At 44.8% G+C, this 23,699-nt stretch overlaps 1 protein-coding gene across 8 annotated transcripts; it reads left to right on the top strand.

Moving 5' to 3' along the window:
- Window positions 1-203: 203 nt before the first annotated feature.
- SLC16A5 (solute carrier family 16 member 5) lies at window positions 204-23,277 on the top strand. 8 transcript variants are annotated; one of them, XM_053303638.1, is made up of 6 exons: window positions 204-397; window positions 1,177-1,271; window positions 3,442-3,689; window positions 7,114-7,257; window positions 10,781-11,635; window positions 17,293-23,277. In XM_053303638.1, the coding sequence occupies exons 3-6, from the start codon at window positions 3,470-3,472 to the stop codon at window positions 17,535-17,537; spliced, it is 1,464 nt and encodes a 487-aa protein (XP_053159613.1). In that variant the 5' UTR covers window positions 204-397; window positions 1,177-1,271; window positions 3,442-3,469; the 3' UTR covers window positions 17,538-23,277. The 8 variants fall into 8 exon arrangements, with proteins under 8 accessions (XP_053159613.1, XP_053159617.1, XP_053159611.1 ...); XM_053303642.1 differs by lacking the exon at window positions 1,177-1,271 and having other exon boundaries at window positions 3,597-3,689; XM_053303636.1 differs by lacking the exon at window positions 1,177-1,271.
- The last annotated feature ends 422 nt before the right edge of the window (window positions 23,278-23,699 follow it).

Below are 23,699 nucleotides of genomic sequence, written 5' to 3'. Positions count from 1 at the left end.
AGGTCATACTTGCTACCACAAGACCAGCTCTCCTCCTTATTTTTTTTTTTTTTTTTAAACCCACCATGACTAACCAACAAGCCCATATGTCACGCTCAGGGGTGTTGAGATAATTGAGCCGATGGGTTCAAAGAACCCAGCCCCCCTGTCTTTCTTGCTTCATTCGCTCTTGCCCTCCGAGGGGCTGCCACACGGGCCCCGCCTCTCACCTAGCTACGCCCTACCGTGAATCATGCTAATCCATTAGAACCCAGATACTGATCCTCTGCCCTCCCTCCGCTTAGTTCCTGTTCCTGGCTGCTGTGGGGTCGCCGGGGGTCACGCGTAAGAAGCCTCCCTCTTTCCTTCGACGGGCCAGCAGCAGTCCCGGGGAGTCCCCCCACTGACGTCCTGGCTTGTGAGTGACCTCAGCCAGCCCGAACTGCTCAGTCTTGGCTCCCGGCCACCAAGTCTCCTCCTCCTCCTCCATAGGCAGCGGCGACCGACAGAGTCAAGAGCCCGGGCGGCCCTCGGAGAGCGAGAGCAGGAGGGAAGGTGCCACGCGGGCCCCCTCGGAGAGAGGGAACGCCAGCCAGCCCGCCCTTTCCTCCTCGTCTCTCCTCCTGGCCGGTGCGAACAGGTAGGAGGAGGAGGAGGACGGCGAGCAGGGGGGAGACCCGCTCGGGATCTCTGGGCGGGGGTTGAGGGACGCTTCTCAAACGAAGACCCCTTCGGCGCCGCTTTTCGCTTCTCTCTGTGCAATGGCTGTGAGGAGAGAGGCTGGCCAGGGTGGTGGGCAAGGGGAAGAGGAGGTGTAGCAGCAGCAGCGTCTTCTGGAAAGGGACACAAAGAATCCCTCCTTGAGCATCAAACAAGACTAGCCTTGTTGTAACGGATCTTGAGTGCCTCTTGTCAGAAGAGGAGGAAACTGCTTCCCCCATCTCCACTGTCAATGCTGATACCTGGCCTGAAATTAAAGGATCCCATTCCCACCCTAGACGGCAGACCCGAGGTGAAAGTTTAAAAGATCCTTTCTGTCTTCTTTGGTCAGGTATCGTTCTCTCTCAGGTCAGCTCCTTAGAACAAAGCTCCATCCCAAATTCCCTCTGCTGAGGCTTAAAGTCCAAACAGTGTCAAAAGAAACCCCGCTCTGTCTTCCTGCAGAAAGTGAGACATCTGTGCATGACTTGATTGCAGGCTTGTTGTCCCTCATATGGGCAACCCTGTCGTGGCAGCAGCAGCAGCAGGCTGCTTCTAGACAATCCAGAATTTGATGTTGACTCTTTAACAAGGTATACTAAGGTCCCTGTTTATTTATCATTCATTCTTTAGAGTTGTAATCCTATGCTTTCTTTTGGAATAAGCCCCATTTAATTCTGCGGGACTTAGTAGACATGCTTAGATTGTCCTGCAGGAAATGGCTGCATTTAGTCATGACAGGAGTAGTCATGACCTAATTAGAGGGTATTAGGCAAGCCAGGTTCTCTCAGTCCACCACCTGTAATAGGGAGATTGTAATGGAGAGTCGTTTTACAAGGCTGTTGTAAGGATTACTGAGGTTTAAATATGACAGCAAAGTGCTATATAATTGCGAAATAGCCTTGGCCAGCCTAGGCTGCACCTATAGTAAGATTTATAAAGATATATAGGAGAAAGGCTACATATAGTTAGACCCCTGCTAACTGGGCAAAGAGGCACCTTTTACTGTGGTGATTCTCTTTATTTAGCAGGGGGAGAGTAACTGGCCCTATCCACCCCCAGCACAGTACCTCCAGTGACTGTTGCTGGTGTGTGTCTTATGTTTCTTTTTAGAATGTGAGCCCTTTGGGGACAGGGAGCCATCTTATTTGTTTGTTATCTCTCTTTGTAAACCACCCTGAGCCATTTTTGGAAGGGCAGTATAGAAATTGAATTATTATTATTATTATTATTATTATTATTATATCTGTTTTCCAGGGAAGATACCTAATCAGCAAAATTAAGGGACAGCCCGGAGGATATATTAACTTTGGGAAGCAGGTGCATATGTAACTTGGTGCTACATTTGCACAAATAATAAAACACAGACTTTGTGATTGCATTTGCGGTGTTTCAAAAGTAACTGGAGCAACTTTGAGAATGGAGAATCAGTAATTCAGTAAGAGTGGCTGTGATGATGCGAGGTGTCACTTGTTCCCACTGTAATCTGTTCCTGTCGATGAACAAGCATGGACACTCTGTCCAGACCTCCAGCTTGTGAGCTTGGAGAGGGTACCAGAGGAGCCAGCTGCTAGGTACAAATATCTCTGCTGGTATTGCTGGGAGCAGATGTGTTCTAAACCATTTCTCAACAAAAATGGGAGCAGGGGCATCTGGTATGGCTGCATGCTCTAAAGAACTTTGTACTCCACCATTTTCTGCCTTTACATTTACAGCTGGCTGGAGTGGAGCACGCAGCTCTAGAAAGGTCTAAGGTGCTCTTTACTCAACGCCAGCCTTACCAGGAAGCAATAGTTATTCCAGCCAGGCAGCAGAATCCACAGAAGGTGCCATTTCCTGCCTTCAGTTTATTTGTGTGTGATTAAAAATGATCCCCAGTCCAGACTCGGATGCAGGAAGACTGGGGACCCATTTTCACTTCTCCCTTCCAGTGTGAAAATGCCTAAGAACAGTTGAGTCTTTACTAATGTAAACCTTTTCGGGATCCAGAAGTTCAGCAGTGAGACTTTGCAGTACTGGTTGGAAGTAGGAAGACATGAAAAGCATATTTGAATATCAGTTGTATTATTTGTGTGGACATATGCATTATGAATGTTGTGCATTTGGGACAGAAAGGAGAGGCAGGCAGTTTTTATATCAAATGCCCCTTCTAGCCAATAAAAATATTACATGTTAGGGGAAATATAAAAACTGATGCAAATGTTGTATGAAGAAGTCCTTAGAGTGGCATGGATTACTTCTCAGTAGATTGGACCCTGAAATGTTAAAAGCCAGCAACCCAACTCCTTAAATTCTACCCAGGAACAAACAGGGTTACTGGGACAGAAGCCTATGCAAGAGCATTCATTACAGTTCTGAATGCTCAGCAAAACTATATATACTTTTTAACTATCATCAAGATTTGCATGCATTGCCTTCTCCTCACTTTATAGCATTAGATAAAGGCAGGAAAAAGACTTTCATCAGACAAAAGCAGGTGAAAGATAAAACAGACTTTGCTGAGTAATACTCACTCTTACCTCACTGGGGGTGTGTCCAGTGTTATACCTAGATGGATTAATAGCCTTGTAAAATAAAGAGGGAAAGGCAGTCCTTTCTCTAGCAGCTGGTGACTCCAGAAGCCTATGACAAGCACTGAGAAGTGCTCTAGAGAAGCATAGAAAGCTCTGCTTCTCACACTGGCTGTTTTTCAGTGGCTCCCTTGCTCTTGCCTTTATATTGAGCTTGCTGCTGCCCTGCTCTCATATGTTTTCCTCTAACTAGGCCTGCTGAGGGGAAACTCTAAGAGAAAATGCCCCAAGAAGGAGAGGCTGCTCCTAGGGTCTCCAAAGTGCAGGATGGAGGATGGGCATGGATGGTCTTAATAGCCACAGTGCTGGTTCAAGGCTTAACGCTGGGCTTTCCTTCCTGCGTTGGAGTCTTTTTCAAGGATCTGCAGCATGAGTTTCAAGCTACCAACAGTGAGACATCATGGTTCCCGTCTATCATGACAGCGGTGCTGCATGCAGGTGGTGAGTGCTATTTTTAATGATGATGTTAGTATATTTTATTAAAATGTTTATCCTTAATTATACCCGAGGTGATGTACAACTCATAAAGGTAAAGTGTGCCGTTCAGTCGGTGTGGACTCCTGGTGATCACAGAGCCCTGTGGTTGTCTTTGGTGGAATACAGGAGGGTTTTACCATTGCTTCCTCCCACGCAGTATGAGATGATGCCTTTCAGCATTTTCCTATATCACTGCTAGGGATGTGCACGGAACCAGGTGGGAGTGGTTTGAAGGTGTGGGGGGGTGCTGCTTTAAGGGCGGGGGAGGATGCACTTATCCCTCCCGCCGCTCTTTCCCCGCTGGCGATCCAGTTTTCTAAAGTCCACCAGGGCAGCAATGTACCTCCCTGCCGCCCCACTGCCGTTTACCAGAACTATCCAGAAGTATCTGATGTGCCTGCATGCATCAGCATGCCGTCTGTCCCAATACTTCAAAACTTTGGGAGTGACTTTGGAAGTGGCACAGATGTGGGGGAAGTCCAGCCATCTCCAGAACAGCCACTTCTCCTTGTACTGACTCCTTTTATTCATTTGTGTGGGTGTTTCTCTCCTGTGATGATTCTCTAAACAATGTCTCTCTAAACAACGAGGGGAAAGGGGCAGGACACCAGTTTGGGCTGAAACTTCCATTTTGTACACACCTGTGCTGGAGAAACATGAGTCCTTAAGAAATACATGTTTTTAAGGGAGGAAACAGGCTGGGGTTTAATTTGTCCCAGCTGGGCTGTAGGCCTCACAACTGAGATGTCAGCCTGGACAGGCCAGGAAGAAATGGCATGTTGAAAGAAATAAACTGGGCCTGTCTTGAAATGGAGGGCATAAATGTAAAAAAGACAAAGAAACTTGAAGGGTTACCCTGCTAACTGGGAAAAGAGGCACCTTTTTAACATGGTGATTCTTTTTATTTAGGAAGGGTAGAGTAACTGGCCCTATCCACCCCCAGCACAGTACTTCCAGTTACTGTTGTCTGGACTTATGTTTCTTTTTAGATTGTGAGCCCTTTGAGGACAGGGAGCCATCTTATTTATTTATTATTTCTCTATGTAAACCGCTTTGGAAACTTTTTTGTTGAAAAGCGGTATATAAATATTGGTTGTTGTTGAAGGGGAAGTAATTCTTTTTGCTCAAAGGCTTTTACTTTGGAATGTTATTGCCATTTACTTGTAGAATGTTATTGAATCAGGAATGGTGCCTGAATAGAGTTGCCAACTGCTGGGCAGACGAATGGATAGCTTGCTCCTGTGCCTTTCAACAAAGGTTTGATATGCAGCTGACAAAATTTGGCTCCATGCCATGAAAAGTTAAATCTGTTAACATCTGCAAGCCAGGCCAGTTTTGTAGCCAGAAAATTGACAACCCTAAGCTTGAGGCATTGTACATTCTCATGCCACATTTCTGTCTTTGCTTCACCCAGATATTAAGTGAGAATTGGAAAGATCTCCTCCTTAGGAGGAGCTGCGCTAATGGTCCATCTATTGCAGTGCCGCCAGTGACCAGCAGTATCTTGCACATATCTCCTGCAGGCCAGGGTCTCCTTAGAGAACCCTGGCAGGGTGGAGGGCCTGGGACAAATCAGCCAGTACAGGAGGTCCCCTTTAAGTTAATTTTAATGGCAGCAACAAGAGCAGCCCCAGACAGTTGCCCTGCCCTAAGGATAGCCCTGCTCCTGGGTCTTTTAGAGTTTTCTGCTTTTTTCTGGCAAGGTTGCTAAAGCTACTGCTAAAGGCACAGGAGTCCTGTCAGGAGGAAAATGACATCCCTCAGATCTTTCTAACTACAGTCTATATTACCATCTTCTGCTCCCACTGTTCTAACATAGGAGGAAAGATGGGCAAACAAAGTGAGACACCATGTCAAATCCCTTTAAGATTTTGACACCATGATCCCTTTGATCTGCCACTTGGATCTAATGGATCAATGGTGTATCAAAGCAGTGTAGGCTGCTGATAGGCCTCTTGTTTTTATCTCTGGGCCATATGCAAAAAAAAGTGTAAAAGCTGGAATGTAGGGTGAGTCACTGATCTTTCTTTGTTGGTAAAGCTGGAATTTTCTGCATAAAAGTCAGCACCATCATGTTTGCTTACTCCATGTGCTTTGACTGTGTAGGCTACAGAAGCAGGATTAGTGATGGCAGAGCAACATGGTGGCTTAGCAGCAGGTGCCCCAGAGTTGCTTCTCCATCAATGTCCATACATGGCGGCTTTGTCCCCCACTAGAACCCACCCATAAGCTCAGCCGTTTCTATCTGCCAGCACCAGCAAGAGGAGCAAGCGGGACATATTTTGCTCACAACTTATTTCCTCACAAAAAGTCACAGAAACCAAGAGCACAAAGCAAGGTCACATACAAATGGTAATTAAGTCAACTAGAAAGTCACAAAAAGGGCAAATTCTACTTCCTGTTCACATTTCCTGCTTGCCTTTAGTAACTTGCTGGGGGGAAATCATGCCCTGAGATAAAAATTGAATGTGGTTAAACCACTTTGAAGGCAAAAATGCAGGAAGAACTCCCAAGGTGCTGATAGATTTACTCAGTGTGTTTTTATTGGTACACTTTCATAAAATTAGTTCAGTGTTGCCTTACACATTTCAAAGTAGTACTCTTCTTCAGAGGCAATTCTTGGGTAGATAAAATTAACTACAATTTTTGTCTTTCTGGATGTCATTTTTCTTTCCCTCCCATCTCAATTGCTTCGTTAAACCACTTCCCCATGAATAAATTCTTATTATTAGAGGGACAGTCATTAACAAAAATGAGCCATGACATTTTTAATGCTACTCGGCCAGTAGAGACAATTCTGTCCAATTGGTCACTCCCATTGCATGAGGAGAACCATGTATGCACGTCTCCCCTTCACCTGGTGCTATGTGGTCCCCACATAGTCCTGTAGAGGCAGAACATCCTTACCACCCCTTACTACATGGTAAACTATGTATTTTATCTGGAACAGCTCAATGGGTAGAGGAGGGAGATATGCACACACACACACATGCTTCTCATAACATGGGGTGACCAGTCAGATGGTACTGTCCAAACCAGCCAGCTGTAAATATATGCTCCAAGAAATATATAACCACACTGTGATCATTACTAATATCTTCTCTAGGTCAGTTCACAGGGCAGAGCCTAATCTTGCTGGACATATTTGTTTAGGAACATTCACACAAATACTTTGAGCAGGAAGTGTTTTGATGGTTTCTTTTTAAACGCAATGAAAGTATTTCCTTGCACTTTAGAATCCTTTTTTTACATAACATAGCCATAGGATTTGTGGGTAGTAATTACCATGGGAGGGGCATGTAGCACGGTAGAATTTGACCATTCTGTATTTCTTAAATGAAAATGCATCTTAAGTTCCTACTCTGATATTGGTGCAATTATGTTTCAGGGCCCCTCTGCAGTATTTTGGTGGAGCGATTTGGCTGCAGGACCACTGTAATGCTGGGAGGCCTTCTTAGTGGAATGGGCATGGTTGCCAGTGCTTTCTCCAAGTCTATTAGCCAGCTTTACATAACAGCTGGATTCATCACTGGTGAGTACAATAACCAAAGTGCAGTGGTTTGGTGTGTGCAGTCTTCATCCTGATTTCACATCGCTTTTCTGGTGTAGTGCCATGCTAAGAGCATGAGTTGTGATCCTAGTTCACGTCTTAGCTCTGAACCCATTAGGTAGTCTTAGGCAAGCTTGCATAACCCCACTCCAGTCAGCTGCAATGGGAGGATGATAATACTGGCCTGAATTACATAAGGGTGCTCTTTCAATAAGAAGTGAAGGAAGATTCTCAGCAAGGCCTAACTATTGGATATACTCATTATGGAATTGCATAAAGCAATGTAGTCTAAAGAGCATTTTCTGGCATTACTTTTTTTCATGTCTTGTAATAACTCTGTGGTAATAACACTCTGAGGCTGTTCCCACGATCAATGGAAAGTGGGCTAAGGGAGCTTAGCCCTCCTTCCGTGGAGTGTGGTAACCACTGGACTCATGGGCGGGCCCAGTGCTCCCATGGTGACTAGCCCGCCTAAAACACCCTCCCCTTAAATAAGGTTAACGGAGCGAATTGCTCGTGTTTTCCGTAGCACGTGGTGACACATGAGTAGACCCCCAGCCGCCCAGGCTCAGGGGTCTCTCCAGGATGCCCTGGTCCCCGCAGCCCCCGCCGGCTCCATGATGGAGCCGGCAGTCGTGTGGGCAGGCAATCCGGCCACCCAGCTACGAGTGGCTGCTCATCTGCGGGGAGAGTGGGCTAAACTCGCTCTCCCCACAGAACCCTGTCAGGCGCTTTGTACATGTTGTGTGAAGCACCTCTCTCTATAATAGCAACTCTATATCAAACAACTGTCAGTCACATATGCACTCTTTTTTTCTTTTTGTGAGCAAGAGTTGACATATCTAGAGTATAGGCCCATTTAATATTTTATGATACTAATTTCAAATTGTGTAGAACAAGTCAGTTGGTTTGAGATATAGGTGTTCCCGAAGAAGAATGTTGTGTGGTCTAAAACATAGCAGGGGGTGGGGCATGGTCCACCTCTGTCCATCCTAAATATATGTAATGTGCTTTGAACACTGTTAAGTGTGCTAGATACATTATAACTATTATAATTAATGTTTTGTGGGCAAGAGGAGAGTATATCTTCATTTATGAGCTACAAAAGTAAAACATGACACATACACCACTGTATTGAAGAATTTTTTGAATCAATGCCGCTGAAGAAGGCTGAGTAACAGCTGAAACGCATTTGGTGTATTGTAAAGAATTGTTGGACATATTTCTCTGGAACTGTCAACATCTTCATATGGAGTTTTGAGATATATCCATAGAGCCCTATTAAGGACATCATATTGACCTTTATTGCATCGACTGGGGACCATAGAAGAAACATTCTCTGGGCTTTTAAAGATTATGTTTATATACTTTTTGCAATAGGATAATATTTTTAATGGTTTTTTTTAATGTGTGAATACTTGGAAGGATTTTAGTATATGGGATCAATGCATTAGAATTAATGAAGTGTTATTTATTACACAGATTTGATTAAACTTCATGGTTTAAGTTGTTTATAGATCAAGCTTGAGATTTCTTTTGGGGGTTCTCTTGTGTACCACTCATCATTTTGTTTAGCCAGGGTTGGTTCCTTGGAATGTCTTTTTGTTTGCCCTCCACTTAGCAGAATTGGCATAGGGGACAGATGACCAAACCTATGCCTCAGGAATTGTTGATTGTTTCAAGTCAATCATGCTCTTGCTTAACATTCAAGGATTGAGACCCTCTGCACACAGTCCAACTTTTGAGCCAGCTCATGTGCCTGTGCCCCTAGTAGCAGCTTGATGTACAGACATGAGAAAGTGATAATATTCATCTCCCTGCTGTGGAAAACATCACCTCCAGATTTTGGCACATTATGCTGTTAAAGGGAGAATAAGCAGTTCTGATCAGTTTATTTGTTTTTACATCTTGCTCCTCCTCCAAGGAACCCAGAGTAGTGTACAAGGTTATATTTATCCTCACAACAACCCTATTTCTACATGTCAGATTTATAGGGATATTGGGAAGGTCAGTCCCATTTTATGACTATTAGTGCTCCATTGTTTTCAAAAGGAAACAAAATAAGAACCGGAGAAGTAAGATCAAGCTGCTGAAATTGCACTCTATGATCTCCAGTACTTTCACTTGAGGCCTTGTCCGTCTGGTCCGTAAATGTAACTGTTGCCTGCCCCCCCACCCCCGCCAAAAAAACCAGGGAGCATTTACTAATTAAAAAATGAGCTTCAAGTTCTGATACATATACTGGCCATTGGATAATATTAAGTCACATGAGACAATTAACACTTCTAATAATTCTAAAATAGATATACTTATTTTATCTGTACAAATAAGTGGAATCCAAAAGATAGTGCTCTATTTGTATTATACTGAATGTTGTATAGAGTCACTGTCAGTGACATGTTAAACCTCTAGATCCTCAGAAGGTCAGAGGAGGATGGAAATGTCACTGTAGTTCTAGCTAAAGATATAGTCAGATGAAGGCACAGACCTTGTAGGGATACAGTACTAAAGTCTGGCTTCAGTATTTCTGTACCTATCATAGCAAGTCAAGGTAATGGAAAGCTGTGTGAAACAAATAGACTAATTAGCCTATTAACACATTATGTTTAATGCACATACAATCTGTGTACAATGTACTAAGGGTGCACCTTGGTAATTTTGGAGCCTGGACCTGAAGGGCTTCGTAAACTGCCCCCACTCCCAGCTGAGGGCTGCAGGGGTTGTTGGGAACAAGTCAAAAACATGTTTAAACATATTTTAAAGTGTCGCTGCGCGGTGGGGACAGGAGCTGCCAGCGAGTGTGCAGGCACTTGGGGGAGGGAGGCAGTGGCAAGAGCTCCTTCTCTGAGCCCATCTGCCTCCCAAATGGCAGATTGGGCTATTTTCGACCCATTTAAGGGCTCTCTGTGCGCACATATGCATGCGCAGAGGCCTGAAATGAGCTGAAAACGGCCTAATCTGCTATTTGGGAGGCAGGCGGGCTCAGAGAAGGAGCTCTTGCCACTGCCTCCCGCCCCCGAGTGCCCACACACCCACTGATAGCCCCCAGCCCCACCGTGCAACGGCGCTTTAAAAAAAGTTTTTTAAAAATATTTGACTTGCTTGGCAAGTGTGGGGCAGCGGCTGGGCTCTGGGGACCACCCCCAGAACATTTGGAGGTCCCCCAGAAGATAGGAGGCCACAAATCCCCATGGTCCATGGCTAAGTGTACCTCTGCAGTGTACACAGGTACCATTATCTCGAACACATGTATAGCAGTGCATTTCCTATCTGTATCCTGCACTTGAGGGGGTCTGTACCCAGGTTCACTTTCAAAATGCACGCATGTACAGTAATTCACACAAAAACAAGACCGTGTGTACAACATAATGTCTGAATAGGCAAAATGGGGTGAAGCCAGGACTGAAATTTAGGACTTGACTTTAAAAATATTAGACCCGTGTTTCAAATGTCTGTATTGCTGGTTCACATTCTTCCATATCTCTCTTGGTTTCTTTCTTTAAAGGTTTGGGATCATCTTTTAGCTTCCAGGCAGGAATCACTGTGCTAGGCTACTATTTTATACGCCGGCGAGCACTGGCCAATGCTCTGGCCTCCACGGGCGTCTCCATTGGCCTCACGCTGTGGCCACTGATCTCTCAGTACTTGCTGGATGAGATGGGCTGGAGAAACACTTTCCTCATTTTTGGGGGAGTGCTGTTGAACTGCTGCGTGTGTGGGGCTGTGATGAGACCACTCCCAGTCAAGCTGCTTTCCTCTTCATTGAAGTCCTCTCCTGGACAGTCAGCTGAAAGCATACATTTGTCCAATGGAAACACCCTCCATGATGGGGAGCAGCCGCGTCAGTCCAGGTGTACTGCTTGCTTTCAGACCCTGCAGAAATACCTGGCTTTTGATGTCTTCTGCAAGAACAAAGGCTACCGGATCTACACCATTGGAGTGACCTGGATGGTGATGGGTTTTGTGCTGCCTCTCGTCTACCTGGTGCCCTATGCCATCCTGAATGGAGTGGAGGAACGCAAGGCAGCCCTCCTCATCTCCATCATTGGGTTCATCAACATATTCATGCGGCCCATGGCAGGCCTGCTCTCGGGCCTCAAGGTTTTCACTGGCCGGCGGATCTACCTCTTCAGTGTGGCTGTCATGTTCAACGGCCTGAGCAACCTCATCTGTGCTATCTCAGCCGAGTACAGTGTTCTTGTCCTCTACTGTTTGGTCTACAGTGTCTCCATGAGCGTGGTCGGGGCACTTCTCTTCCAGGTGTTAATGGATGTGGTAGACATGGACAGGTTCTCCAGTGCCTTGGGTCTCTTCACCATTTTGGAAAGCATCACCATTCTTGTTGGACCCCCACTTGCAGGTAAGATGCAGAGAGAACTTAGGCCTCTAGGATTTTGTAGTTACAGAAGCAGAATTGGGCAGCAGCCACAGAATTCCCTGCAGGGCAGTTACCACAGCCTTTAGACAACAGGGCCCAATAGTTGCCTTTATCTTGGCCAGTTGAGAGAGTCAAAGCAATATGGCTGACAAGCAGCAGCCCAGCGTTTTGCAAGACACTTTCCCCGATGGCCAGCCTGTCTTCCAGTTTTGCCATAGGGCCCTGTCTTGTCTTGTTCTTATTTCTCCCCAATGCCTTTTCCGTCCCAGTTCCACTCAAGTCCTCATCTCATTGATGTTTTCTCAGTGCTTACCAAATGTTCCCAATCCCACCATGTAACTGAGTTTCTTTTTTAGAGATGTGGGATTGGGATGTGCATGAAGTGTTTTGGTGGCACAGGGAGCGGGACCTTTAAGCATGAAGTAAAGCAAGTCCTCACCTGCTCCTCTGCCTCCCGGCCACTTTTCCTGCTGTGGCGCTCAGAAGTCCACATGCGGCTGCTGCACTGACTCAGCAGCCTCTGTGCAGCACTGGGACACACAAGGCCATCGTGCATGTGTAGTGGCCATGTGCATGGTCAGCAACACCATGCTGACCATGCACATGGCCGCCATGCATGTGTGCAGGCTGTTGGCTCATCCCAGGGAGTCACAATGGGCTATAACTCCCTGGTGCGTCCACTGCTTGTGCCTATGAAAATAAGAGCAACGTATTTGCAGGTGGGAAGGATTACTCTTATTCTTGGGACTAACCTGATATGTTACATGCCTCCTCACCCCTTTCTCAAGGGTACTACATACATAACTTTATTTCGCTCCATGAGCAGCAACAGAAACTCAAGGTACTAAAATATAAAGGTAAACCAATAGATTAGAATGGAGTACGTCACTCTATGCCATTTTGCAGCATGACGTCTTTTTAAAAAGTAGCATGGCTACCACTTTTAAAAGAACTCTTTTCAGAACAAAAAGACTTACAATTAAAACTTTTTAAAATTGATGATAATTCAGCTCAGTGCAACATAGATAGTTGAGCACCACCGAGCTGTGGTGTATGCCTACTGCATACTGGCGCTGTTGAGGAACAGCCCTGTTCCACTGTTACTTTAAATTGCACAAGCACAGTTGTGCGATTGTGCTTGCGGAATTTAAAGTAAAGCAGAACAGGGCTGTTCTGCTGAAGTGCCAGTGGTGCTGTAGGCACATGCCACCCATGATTAGCTTTGCTGAATGTCAGCGACTAATAATGATAAGCTTAAATGTTGTGGTGGTTCTTAGATGATAATCCTATATTGAAAAATTGAAAAAGATTAAGGTAAAAGATGGGAAGGAAATGAATAAAACCCATCCTTTTACCCTAGAAGCAATTATTCTTAAACAGATTCTAAATGCATAATTAATAAACTTATTTAGAGTATAGTCCTTCAGGATACAGTTTGTTCAGAGCTGGTTTTAAATGGTCTTGCAACTGCATTTTTAAAAACCAGATGAAGAAATATTTTGGTAGAGGGTGTGTGTGTGTGTGTGTGTGTGTGTGTGTGTGTGTGTGTGTGGTTGTTATGGACTCAATTATAATCTACATGTTAATGTTTCTATTTTAGTGCCTTTTGATAGAGATTGGAAGAAGCTCTTGTTTGGTCTGTTTGAAATATAAAAGCAAAGCTTTAGAGTCCCCTGTGGAGATCTGTTGCTGTTGAGGACTGCAACCCTCCTCTTTCTGCGCTCTCTGTTGACAGATTTGCATCTTCCCTTCACACTTTATGGCATTCAACTCAAGGGCAGCCCAAGGAGTTTGGGCCCCTGAAGCAAGGCTCCTCTTGCCCTCTCTCTCCCTCCCTGCAGCATTTATAAAGAGGCTTGTTGGCAGCCTCTTTTCATCTTCTTGGCTACCTTTTTGCAAGGGGCCAGGACAATGAGAAGAAGCTGCCAGCAAACAGCCTCTTCTTCTTAACCCACGTTCTGAAACCTTGCAAGGGTCCGATGAGGAGCTCCCGGTCCTACCTTTGCAAAGGCTCTGCTCAAAAAGGGTAGGTTGCCAGCACTCCCCCTCTTCATGTGGAGCCCTTGCCAAGTTCCCCTGGACCCAGGCTCTCCTGGACCCAGAGCTTCCAATCTGGCCCTTGCAAGGCCTTGAAGGTAGAGTGAGTCCCCTTCCCCCTACCTGGTGGTGGTATCTGCTATTACTACTCCTGTTCCTCTTCCTTTTTGCTTTCCACCCTCTACCTATTCAAAACACAGATTGCAAGGAAGTTGGAGTGGCAGGCAGTGTGTTTCGTCACTTTCTGCTCTTCCAGCTTCCTTGCCCTCTGCTTTTTGAACAGGCAGAGGACCCAACACAGCGGGGAGGAGTGAAGGCAGTAGCTAGCACTGTGCAAGAAAAAATGTTTCTAGGGAACCAAGCAGGTGTGAGCAGCCTGAGGCGGCTGAAGGCCGCAGCAGGCCTGTGGGAGCAGCCAATCCGTTGCCTCCACCAAGCCTCTGCTTGTGGCAGTCACCTCCCATCTCCTCATTGGTGGGGCGGCCCAATTCACCTCAGCAAATGCACACAAAGCAAATATGACTGCCACATGAAATGTGAACCACCCTGCAAATGCACTTTGGCAACTCTAATCTGATATCCTGGGGGCTTATGCAAGTAGGCATTTGATTATCCAGTGACCTTTAGGGTCAGAGTGTTAAGGCTTTTTGAAGCAAACAAAATGAACAGATTCCAAATATGTGAAATCCTTTTTTCTCTCCCTTCACTTCATGAGGAAGAGTGGGATATAAATGTAGGTAGATAGATAGATAGATATAAATGTAGCAATTAAAAAAATATAGAGAGGTGAGCCTTTGCTGAGCAAACTAGGATGCAGCAGTTAAAAGCCAGGGTTTTTGAAAAATAGATCCAAGGCCACAGAAAGGAAATGTCAAATTCCCTGCATGAACCAAACACAGTTGTTAGGGTCTTAAGAGATTTTGGATCTATTTCAAACACAAAGCAGATTCTTCAACAGATTCTGCAAAATGGCGAATTACTTGTATACAACTGAGCCTGATAACTGTACAGATTGGAAGGAAATGTCTCGCCTATTTGGTGGGGTGCAGATAAGTTGAGTACCTCAAAATAAAACTAGGCTGGGAATCAGTGAAGCTTTCCTGAAGCTTTCACAAGATTTCTAGTACTGATGGTGGTTTTGAAAAAAACAAAAACAAAACACCCTAGGTGTTATGGAGAGAGTATGGAAGTACAGAAAAGTAAAAGAAAAAGATACAATAATTTTTGGCTTGCGGCTGCAATAAGCACTGTGGGTCTCATTCAGCACAATCTCCATAGTAGCATCCTTTCCTCAATCCTTTGATATGGGGAAAATGCTCCTTAGTTTCATCCAGACAGCAGTTTTCAGCATTCTGGTAGGATAGTATTAATATAACCATGAGCATACAGGACATGCTTATTAATGGAACTGCTCCAGGGTGATTGGCAAACACCCCTAAATGTATTTGGACTTGTGTGGGGGAATTAGCGAGCTAGAGTGGAGCAATCCCATCAGGATAAGTTTGTGCAAAGTTCTGGTCCCGGGGAAATGAACTGACTAAGTTGAGATTCATGAATTCAGTTGGTTTATTGAAGGATTAAGGGTACAGGAATAAAAGAAGGGTTGATTAAGGCAATATTATGACTAAAATATGTTATAGAGATTAACCAGATAACTTGCAAAGAGGCAATTTAGCTTGGTGTCTGAATTAAATGAACTCCGGGCTGGCTAGATAAAAGAAGGTGTTAAAGCAGGGCTGCTCAACTTCAGCCCTCCTCCAGATGTTGGCCTACAATTCCCATAATCCCTGGCTATTGGCCACTGTGACTGGGAATTATGGGAGTTGTAGTTCAAAAACAGCTGGGGGGTGAAGTTGAGCAGGCTTGTGTTAAAGAAACAGGTTTTTGGACTTAAGAAAGAGCCCAGAGGGGTGCATTGATTATCATACAACCTCATCCTTCCTTTTAGTGGTGATTGGACCCTCATGGCTCAGGTGCATCCAAAGGACCTCTTTTCAGAGCTGGAAGGCAGTAGCAGAGAACTGAACGCAGTTTGGGGTTAGGCAGCAGGATTAAATCCAAAAGGTGTCCTTGTGTAGCCACATTCTCGTAGCAGCAAGGCTTGCTGGGCAGATTGGGCCAGTGAAGAAAGCCAAACTGGAGGCTGAGAGTGGGAATAGCATGAAGAGCAAGACCTCGCCTGGTGTAATGGCTGGTGTCAGGTCATTTGCCCAAACAGCAGGTGACTCCAAGGTATGGAGACCAAATGAAGCACACTGGTTCACAAAACCAGGGCCAGTTATAGCCCAAAATGTGCCCTGGCACAAAATACCAGCTGTTCCTCCTTCCTGCGGAGGGGAATTCTGGTGGATCTGAAAATAATCCATTGTCTTTGTTGGGTGTGCTAGCATAAGCACAATGAATGGTCAAGAACAACCTGTATGTAAATGGACTGAATGGACATGCAAGGACAGTATCTGTCAGGTCAGAAGGACCCAGTGAACCAGTCAGTATTTTTAATGGGAACATCTCCTGAGTTCCTATTGCCCATTAGCTCTTTTGCGATGAGGAAGGGAGTAGCATTCACAGTGCCTTATCTGCTTTCCTGCTGAGGTGATTAGTTTTAGCTTTTTTGAGGCAACCAAGGAGGAGGGGGAAGTAAAAGGAGGAATCTCTGTACAGAGAGACCTTGAAGTAAAGTTAACTCTAACTCGGGTTTGCCTAGACATTCCCAAAAAAGGGAAAGGCACGAGGCTAATCCCCTTTCAATTCGCTTGGTAGCTGGTGAGCCTATGGGTGATCACCCCACTGCCTGCTAAGTGACCTGCTCCCATATGCGAACAAACGGTGAACCAATGATCCTGTGAGACTCTGAGTATGTTAACAGTGGGAGCAGTGCTAGCAACATGCTGCACAGAAAGGCAAAGAATAAAAGAATCGTCCTCCTGGATCAAAACTATGAGTCATTTAGTCTACCCATGGGGAGCCATGCCCTTGGGAAGTCAGCAAGAATCCCGTGTTGTTTTTCTTTCTATTTTCTACAAATGGAAAGTAGCATTTGTATCCATCATGATTAATAGTCATTGAAAAATGCACCCACCATGAGGATGACTTCAACCTTATTTAAAGCCATCTATGCAAGTGTTTATTACCACATTCCTTCTGCTTTATGGACATTATTTCTTCCACTCTACATCTGTGTCCAGCACAAGAAGCCAGCCATTCAGACGGCATGCACAACTTGTGCAACCCTGGGCTGGACTCTCTTGGGGGGCAGTGCTGGCCTAACTATCCAGCCTAGCCTAGCCTAGTCCTGAAAATGCAACTCATCCTGAGAATGACAGTTGCCTGTATATGCATTAGTTTAATCCAAACACTTTTGCCCTCTCACACAGGATTTGAGGTGGGGAGTGTGACACTTAAACTGGTATAAAATTGGTTTAGGTTTGGACAGGGAATGCATGTCTTTGGCCAGGAAGGGTGGCACCAGGGCTAGCTGTGTTCTGTACTTAATGAGCTCATCTGTAGCACTCTGGCTAAGACCAGAATAATATTAAAATGTTGACCACATTGTTGCACTTCAGCATGCCTTTTGCCTAAGTGATGAACCTTTTATGTTCCAGGTCTTCTTGTGGACCTTACAGGCCACTTCAATTATGTCTTCTACGCTTCTGCCTTCTTCATGGTATCAGCTGCTCTCTTCATGTGTCTTAGCTTCTGCACTCTGGTGACAAAAAACAAATTGACAGAGACTCCTAAGCTAACCCCTGAGAATCCCTCTAGGGGCAAATACACAGAAGTGCCAACTGAATTGGGGCCTGACAAGAATGGCCCTCCTCCTGCAGTCATCTGCGTGACAAGCATCTGAATCCAGAGGAAGCTGGAAGGATGTTGCATCCCTCACAAATGCAAGATATCTGGAAGCAGAAGGGAAAGACAAGTGCCTCCTTTCAATGATGCTCACCTCCTCCCTACTGTGACCCATTCAGCCGTAATGAACTCTGGTTTCTAGATGAAGGATCCAGTTCAGAAGATATAGGCTCAAGGCTGTCCAGAAATCCAAAGAGCACTTTAAACAAAATTGACATGATGCAAACCATGGGGGCAAAGGTGGTCATTGTCCCTTGACAGCATCTGAATTACTTGAAGTGTCACAATTTTATCACCAATTTTTAGAATGTATTCCAGTGTTTGACTGGAAGGACTTCATTACCATTGGGTTATGAATTAGCATAGTCCCCTGACAGAGATGACAGAGTGGGGCAAGGGACAGTAAAACTATGCTTAAACATTGTGCCTAGACTGGCTGGTTTGCCATAGTGAATTGGCTGACGTTCAAGCACAAAAGAAGGCCGCCTCTTTATGAAGCTTTACTACTGGGCTGCTTCAGTGTTACATGGCGTATTTCATGCCTGCTCTATAATTCCAGACTAGTTCCTCTGTAAATATATATTGCTTTTATGACTTTCAGCCGGCAGATCAGGCATGTATAGCGTTGTATTTAATAGTGGCCAGAGTGAGTCATTTCTGCATTTTCAAGGACAACAGAGGGTCAAATCTGAAGCCACAGATCACAGTAAAACTGGATTGTACCAAAGTGCCTGTATAGGAAAGCCAATGGTGTCTTAAACCCCCTTTGTTCTCATTTGAGGTATATGTTGCACTAAATAAGTGATTGTGGCTGATCAAAAGAGATGGCCATTTTGTTTTTCTAGTTCATGGAGTACTAGGACCAAAGCAGTTGTACAGATGTCAACATAGTGGCATGTTTAAACTCAATTTCTTCATCTTTATAGGCTTCCATAGTTTTTATAGCGGCAACTCAGAAAAGTTGTATAAGCTAAATGAGAGTCGTACATTATGTGTGAGTGAATAAACACCTAGATAGGTGCAAAGGAACATTAAGGGTCGCTAGTATTGTCCTTAAATGTATGCACACTTGAAGCAGTAGGTCGAATACAAGGGCTTGCCCACTCTTCTTTGGACTGGAAGTTTTGTTTTTTAATGACATACATACAGAAATATGTAGTTTGGGAATAAGGTGCTTTTTCTAGAATCTGCTTCCTGAGGCAATTGCTGCGTGTTGCTTCACGGTAAGGCCAGCCCTGAGAATGACCCAAGATGCTTCCTGACTTGGCTGGCAAAGTTGCAGTTAGCTTTGCCATATCTTCTGAGTTTGATCACTGGTTTTAGGCTTGTCCAAATAGCAGTGTTTGAACTGGAACAAAACTGTGCTTTGATTCTAATTTATTTACTTGCTTTTCACAATTCCAGTTCCTCATCTCACATTCTGTTCTTCCAGTTTTGGTATCTCTGAAAACATCGAATGGAAGGTCATTCATGTTTTCAACTTTCCAAAAGACAGAAGTCTGAAATGGTTTTGAATGGCAGGGAACATTGGCTATGAACTCTAGCACTTTCAAAAACAGAAAACATTGAGAGGTTGGCAAGGAGACAAGAATCATGCAGTTCTGGGTGCTCTGATCTGCCAGGCCTATGTCAACCTATTTAAAGAACTACAAGGAGCAAATTGAGGAAATGTGGTTCAAGACACTTTGGCGCCTGAGGCAAAAAATGCAAATGGCACCTTCTTGCCAATAAATTAACTTGGTGCACAGTCCCCTGGGAAGTGTCCCTGTGCAAGCCTCACTGCTGTGAATGAAAGTAGCACAAGAACATGCTAGTCCTGTTCAGTGCAGTGGTGTTTGCAGAGGAGAATTTTCCAACACATTATGCCCCATGTGTCAGATCTGTCTGTGTCTCCCATTTTGCCACCCTTTGTGATGCTCCGCATTTCTTTGTGCTGGGGCCACACCTGTATGTATGTAGCTGCCAGAATGGATGGAGCTGTATAGCTGGCAATGGCAACAAAAACAAGCAGGTCAGCTAATCAGACTCTCTTGCTTGAGGAGCTTCTCTTTAGACAGGAGGGTTTGAAATCCAGATCACTCCATGATGGATCTGTAATGATGATATAGGGCAAGCTGGTGTAGAAGCTGCTAGGGCAGTGTGGGGAGGGTATCTTTCTGTGCCTTTGCCGTTTCATGGCTTATACTGAGAAGGAGAGGCAATCCGTGAATGTATAATGCAAGTCATCGCAGATGGGTACTCGTGCACAACTAGGCAATGAAACCACATTGTTCCATTGATTCCTAGGATCGACACACCAAACAGAACCCTCAGGGTTAGTTTGTGCTGGTCTTTTGGACTGTAAAATAATTTCTCACACCTGGAGAATACATGACAAAGCTGCAAATGCAGCATGCATGCATACACACAAACATGGTTCAGAAAACTCCTGCTTTAGAAAGCCAAATCTTGAAGCTTTCCAAGACTGGGCATTTTCAGAAAGCACCTTTTTGTGAAAAAGGTGGCACTACAAGCACCTTTTGAGCCTTAGTTTTTATTGTATTGTTAAATTTATATACTGCCTTTCATTAAAACAATCCCAAGGCGTTTACCTTAGTTGTAAGCAAATATGTGTGAATGTTGTCAATGCAAGGTAGAAAGCCATTTAAAAATAGAATACATTCTCATTCCATGTCTGAGACTGATATGGGAAATGCAGATCTACAGCCCAGTAGGGATGTGTAAACAGGTTCAATGGTTGGAGGTCAAACCAAACCACCCCCTATTTGGTCCGACTCTGGACTGAAACGCGCCCCCCCCCGGCTCGTTCACAATTTAAAAATAATAATGATTTAAACTTACACCCTCTGGGGGGCGGTTCTTGGAGGTGGTTGGAAGGGGTCTGCGGAGGTTCCCCCTCCCCCCCACTGGCCTACGATCCATCCAAAACCAGCCCGTTCAGGCCTTTCCCCCACCCCTGTGGTGGCCCTTTTGGAGGCTGTCGCGCCAGTGCAATGGGCCTCTGCATGGTCAGGCATGACCCAGGCCACACGCAGGTGCCAGCAGCCTCCAAAATGGCTGCCACACTGGTGGGGGAAAGGCCTGAATGGGCTGAAGAATGGATGGATGGGAGGCCGGTGGGGTTAGGGGGAACCTTCGAGAACCACCCCCACCCCCAGAGGGCGTAAGTTTTTCTTGTTTTTTTAAATTTAAAAACCTCATGAACCCCTGACCGAACCGGTGGGGGGTTTGAGGGGGTGCTGGACTGAACTAGTCCGGTCAAGTTCGAACTCAAACCGAACTGAACCAGCCAGTTACATGCATACCCCTACAGCCCAATCCTATGCATGATTCAGATGCTTGCTTAGATAGCTTTTTTTGAAGGGCTTAAACAAATTCATACAGGATAGTTCTTTCAACAGCTATTATCCAAGATAGTTGTGTAGAACCTCCAGGTCTAGAGGCAGTATACCTGTAACTGTCAGGTGTTGAAGACAGAGGAAGGCTGTTCCTTTCATGCTTTGCTTGTGTCTCAGAGGTATATGGCTGGCCATTGCTGGGAACAATGCTCTTGGGAACAATGTTCGCAACCAGAAGGCTCTTTGGTTGGCTCAAGCAGGGCTCTTTTTTTTTTTTACTTGAAAGTACATCCCAGAGAGTTCCCTGTATGTATTCATAAGTTTGCGGTCTTAAGCACCACTAGTGAAAATGGTCTGCATGAGCACATTTAAATTAAGCTTGCCTAAACCTAGTCTCTTTCTCCCTGTTTCATGTCCATGCCACTACTTTTGCAAATGCATTTGTACTTCTCTAGGAGTGAGAGTATAAAGCGGTTTTCTGTATAAGCCCTTGTGGGCCAGTAGCTTTCATTAAACATCTCACAATACACTCTGCTTCTTCCCAGGCAACACAGAGCAAGGCAAACACATGCATGCAAAATCCTCCTCCACTATACAGGCCCAGATGCTAAGTACAGGCAACCAGATCTCCAAGATAATCAAAAGAAGGAATCTCAAGATTAAATTCACATCATAAGAACAGCCTTGTTGGATCAGGCCCAAGGGCTTGTCTAGTCCCGCATCCTGTTTCACACAGGGACCCACCAGGTGCCTCTGAGAAGCCACAGGCAAGAGATGAAGGAATGCCCTCTCTCCTGCTGTTGCTCCCCCTGCAACTGGTATTGAGAGGCATCTTGCCTCTGAGGCAGAAGGTAGCCTATAAGCCATCAGACTAGTAGCCATTGATAGAACTGTCCTTCATGAATTTGTCTAAGACCCTTTTAAAGCAATCCAGGCTACTGGCCATCACCACATCCTGTGGCAGAGAATTCCATAGATTAATTATGCATAATTATGCACTGTGTGAATAAGTACTTCCTTTTGTTGGTCCTAAATTTCCTAGCCTTCAGTTTCATGAGATCACCCGTTTCTAGTGTTATAAGAGAGGGAAAAACATTTTTCTGTCCGCTCTCTCTACTCCATGCATAATTTTATACACCTCTATCATGTCTCCCCGTAGCCACCACTTTTCCAAACTAAAAAGCCCCTGATGCTGTAGCCTTGCCTATAAGGAAGGTGCTCCAGGCCCCTGATCATCTTGGTTGCCCTCTTCTGCACCTTTTCCAGTTCTACAATGTCCTCAAGATACGGTGACCAGAACTGTATGAAGTTCTACAAATGTGGCTACACCATAGATTGGAATAAGGGCATTATAATATTAGCAGTTTTGTTTCCAATCCCCTTCCTAATAACCCTTAGCATGGAATTTGCCTCTTTCACAGCTGCCGTGCACTGGGCCAACACTTTCCATGAGCTGTCCACCACAGCCTTCTGGTCAGTCACTGAGAGCTCGGACCCCATCAGAGTATATGTGAAGTTGGTTGTGGTTTTTTTGCCCCAATATGCATCACTTTACACTTGCTTACACTGGACCACATTTGCCATCTAGTTGCCCACTCCACCAGTTTGGAGAGATCCTTTTGGAGCTCCTCACAATCCATTTTGGATTTCACTACCATAAATAGCTGGGTGTCATCTGCAAATTTGGACACCTCTCTGCCTTCTCCAATTTCTATATCATTTATGAACAAGTTAAAAAGCACTGGTCCCAGGACAGATCCCTGGGGGACCCCACTTGTTACTTCCCTCCATTGTGAAAACTCCATTTATTCCTACTCTGTTTCCTGTCCTTCAACCAGCTATCATTCCACACATGAACTTGTCCCCTTATCCCATGGTTGCTAAGTTTACTCAAGAGCCTTTGGTGGGGAACTTTGTCAAAAGCATCACTAATGAGGGGCAAATTGCTTGCAGTTCAGTAGCAATTTACTACCTGGCACAATGGTGCTCACGTAACTGACATTGAATGGGGCCTGCTCGGACCTTCCTGTAGCTTAAGGGTGGACCAGAAACTTGGGATTGATGTGGGCCATTGCCCTAAAGCAATTTGTGAGGTCTTGGTTTCAGGACTGTGGGCAGTTCGGTTATGTGTTCTTAAACAAGATTGCTGGGAAACTCATGTGTAGGCTGGCTTTTAAACAATGATATATTAAGTCAAATGCACTTAGTAACTTTTGTAAAGCACTAAAGCAAATTGTCAAACCTAAAGCCTTTAATAACTGTATCGCATTCCAGTTTTTGTGTTTGATTCAGGTTAAGGGAATGTGTTGCAGTTTTTCCTCTTTCAGGATACATCAATTGAGAAGGGAGCAAAACTTAGCTCTTTTCTACCGTTTTCTGAATAAAGACACTAAGTAGTAAGATGTGTCCTGTTTGAGGCTTGCTTGTTTGTACACAATCATTACTGTAAATTTAGTTCAGCATTTTCAACTTCCTGTTGTTTCCTCTGAGCCGCTTTAGGAAGGGCAGTATATAAATCAAATTTTTAAAAATGAAATGAAATCATTTCTCCATAACCTTCCTTTCTAGATCTATGGGAAGCAGTTATCTATTACTGTAATAATTTACGCCCATGCTTCAGGCAAAAGAGGGCAGAAATATTACATCTCATAGAACATGTTAAACCAGTTCCAAAGCTGAGGATAAAGGATTTCTATACTCTCCCTCTTTGTTAATTGCATGCATCCATTTTCTAGCTAGCAAGATGAACATTTTCTTTCTTGGCTTTAGAACAAATTCTGGAACACAGCATAGCATTACAAAAAAGTATTATTTAATCAACT

This window comes from Hemicordylus capensis, chromosome 2 (assembly GCF_027244095.1).
Source record: "Hemicordylus capensis ecotype Gifberg chromosome 2, rHemCap1.1.pri, whole genome shotgun sequence".
In the NCBI taxonomy this organism is placed as follows: Eukaryota; Metazoa; Chordata; class Lepidosauria; order Squamata; family Cordylidae; genus Hemicordylus; species Hemicordylus capensis.
The sequence above is the reverse complement of the archived record's forward strand: the minus strand, read 5'-3'. Positions and strand labels throughout refer to the sequence as shown.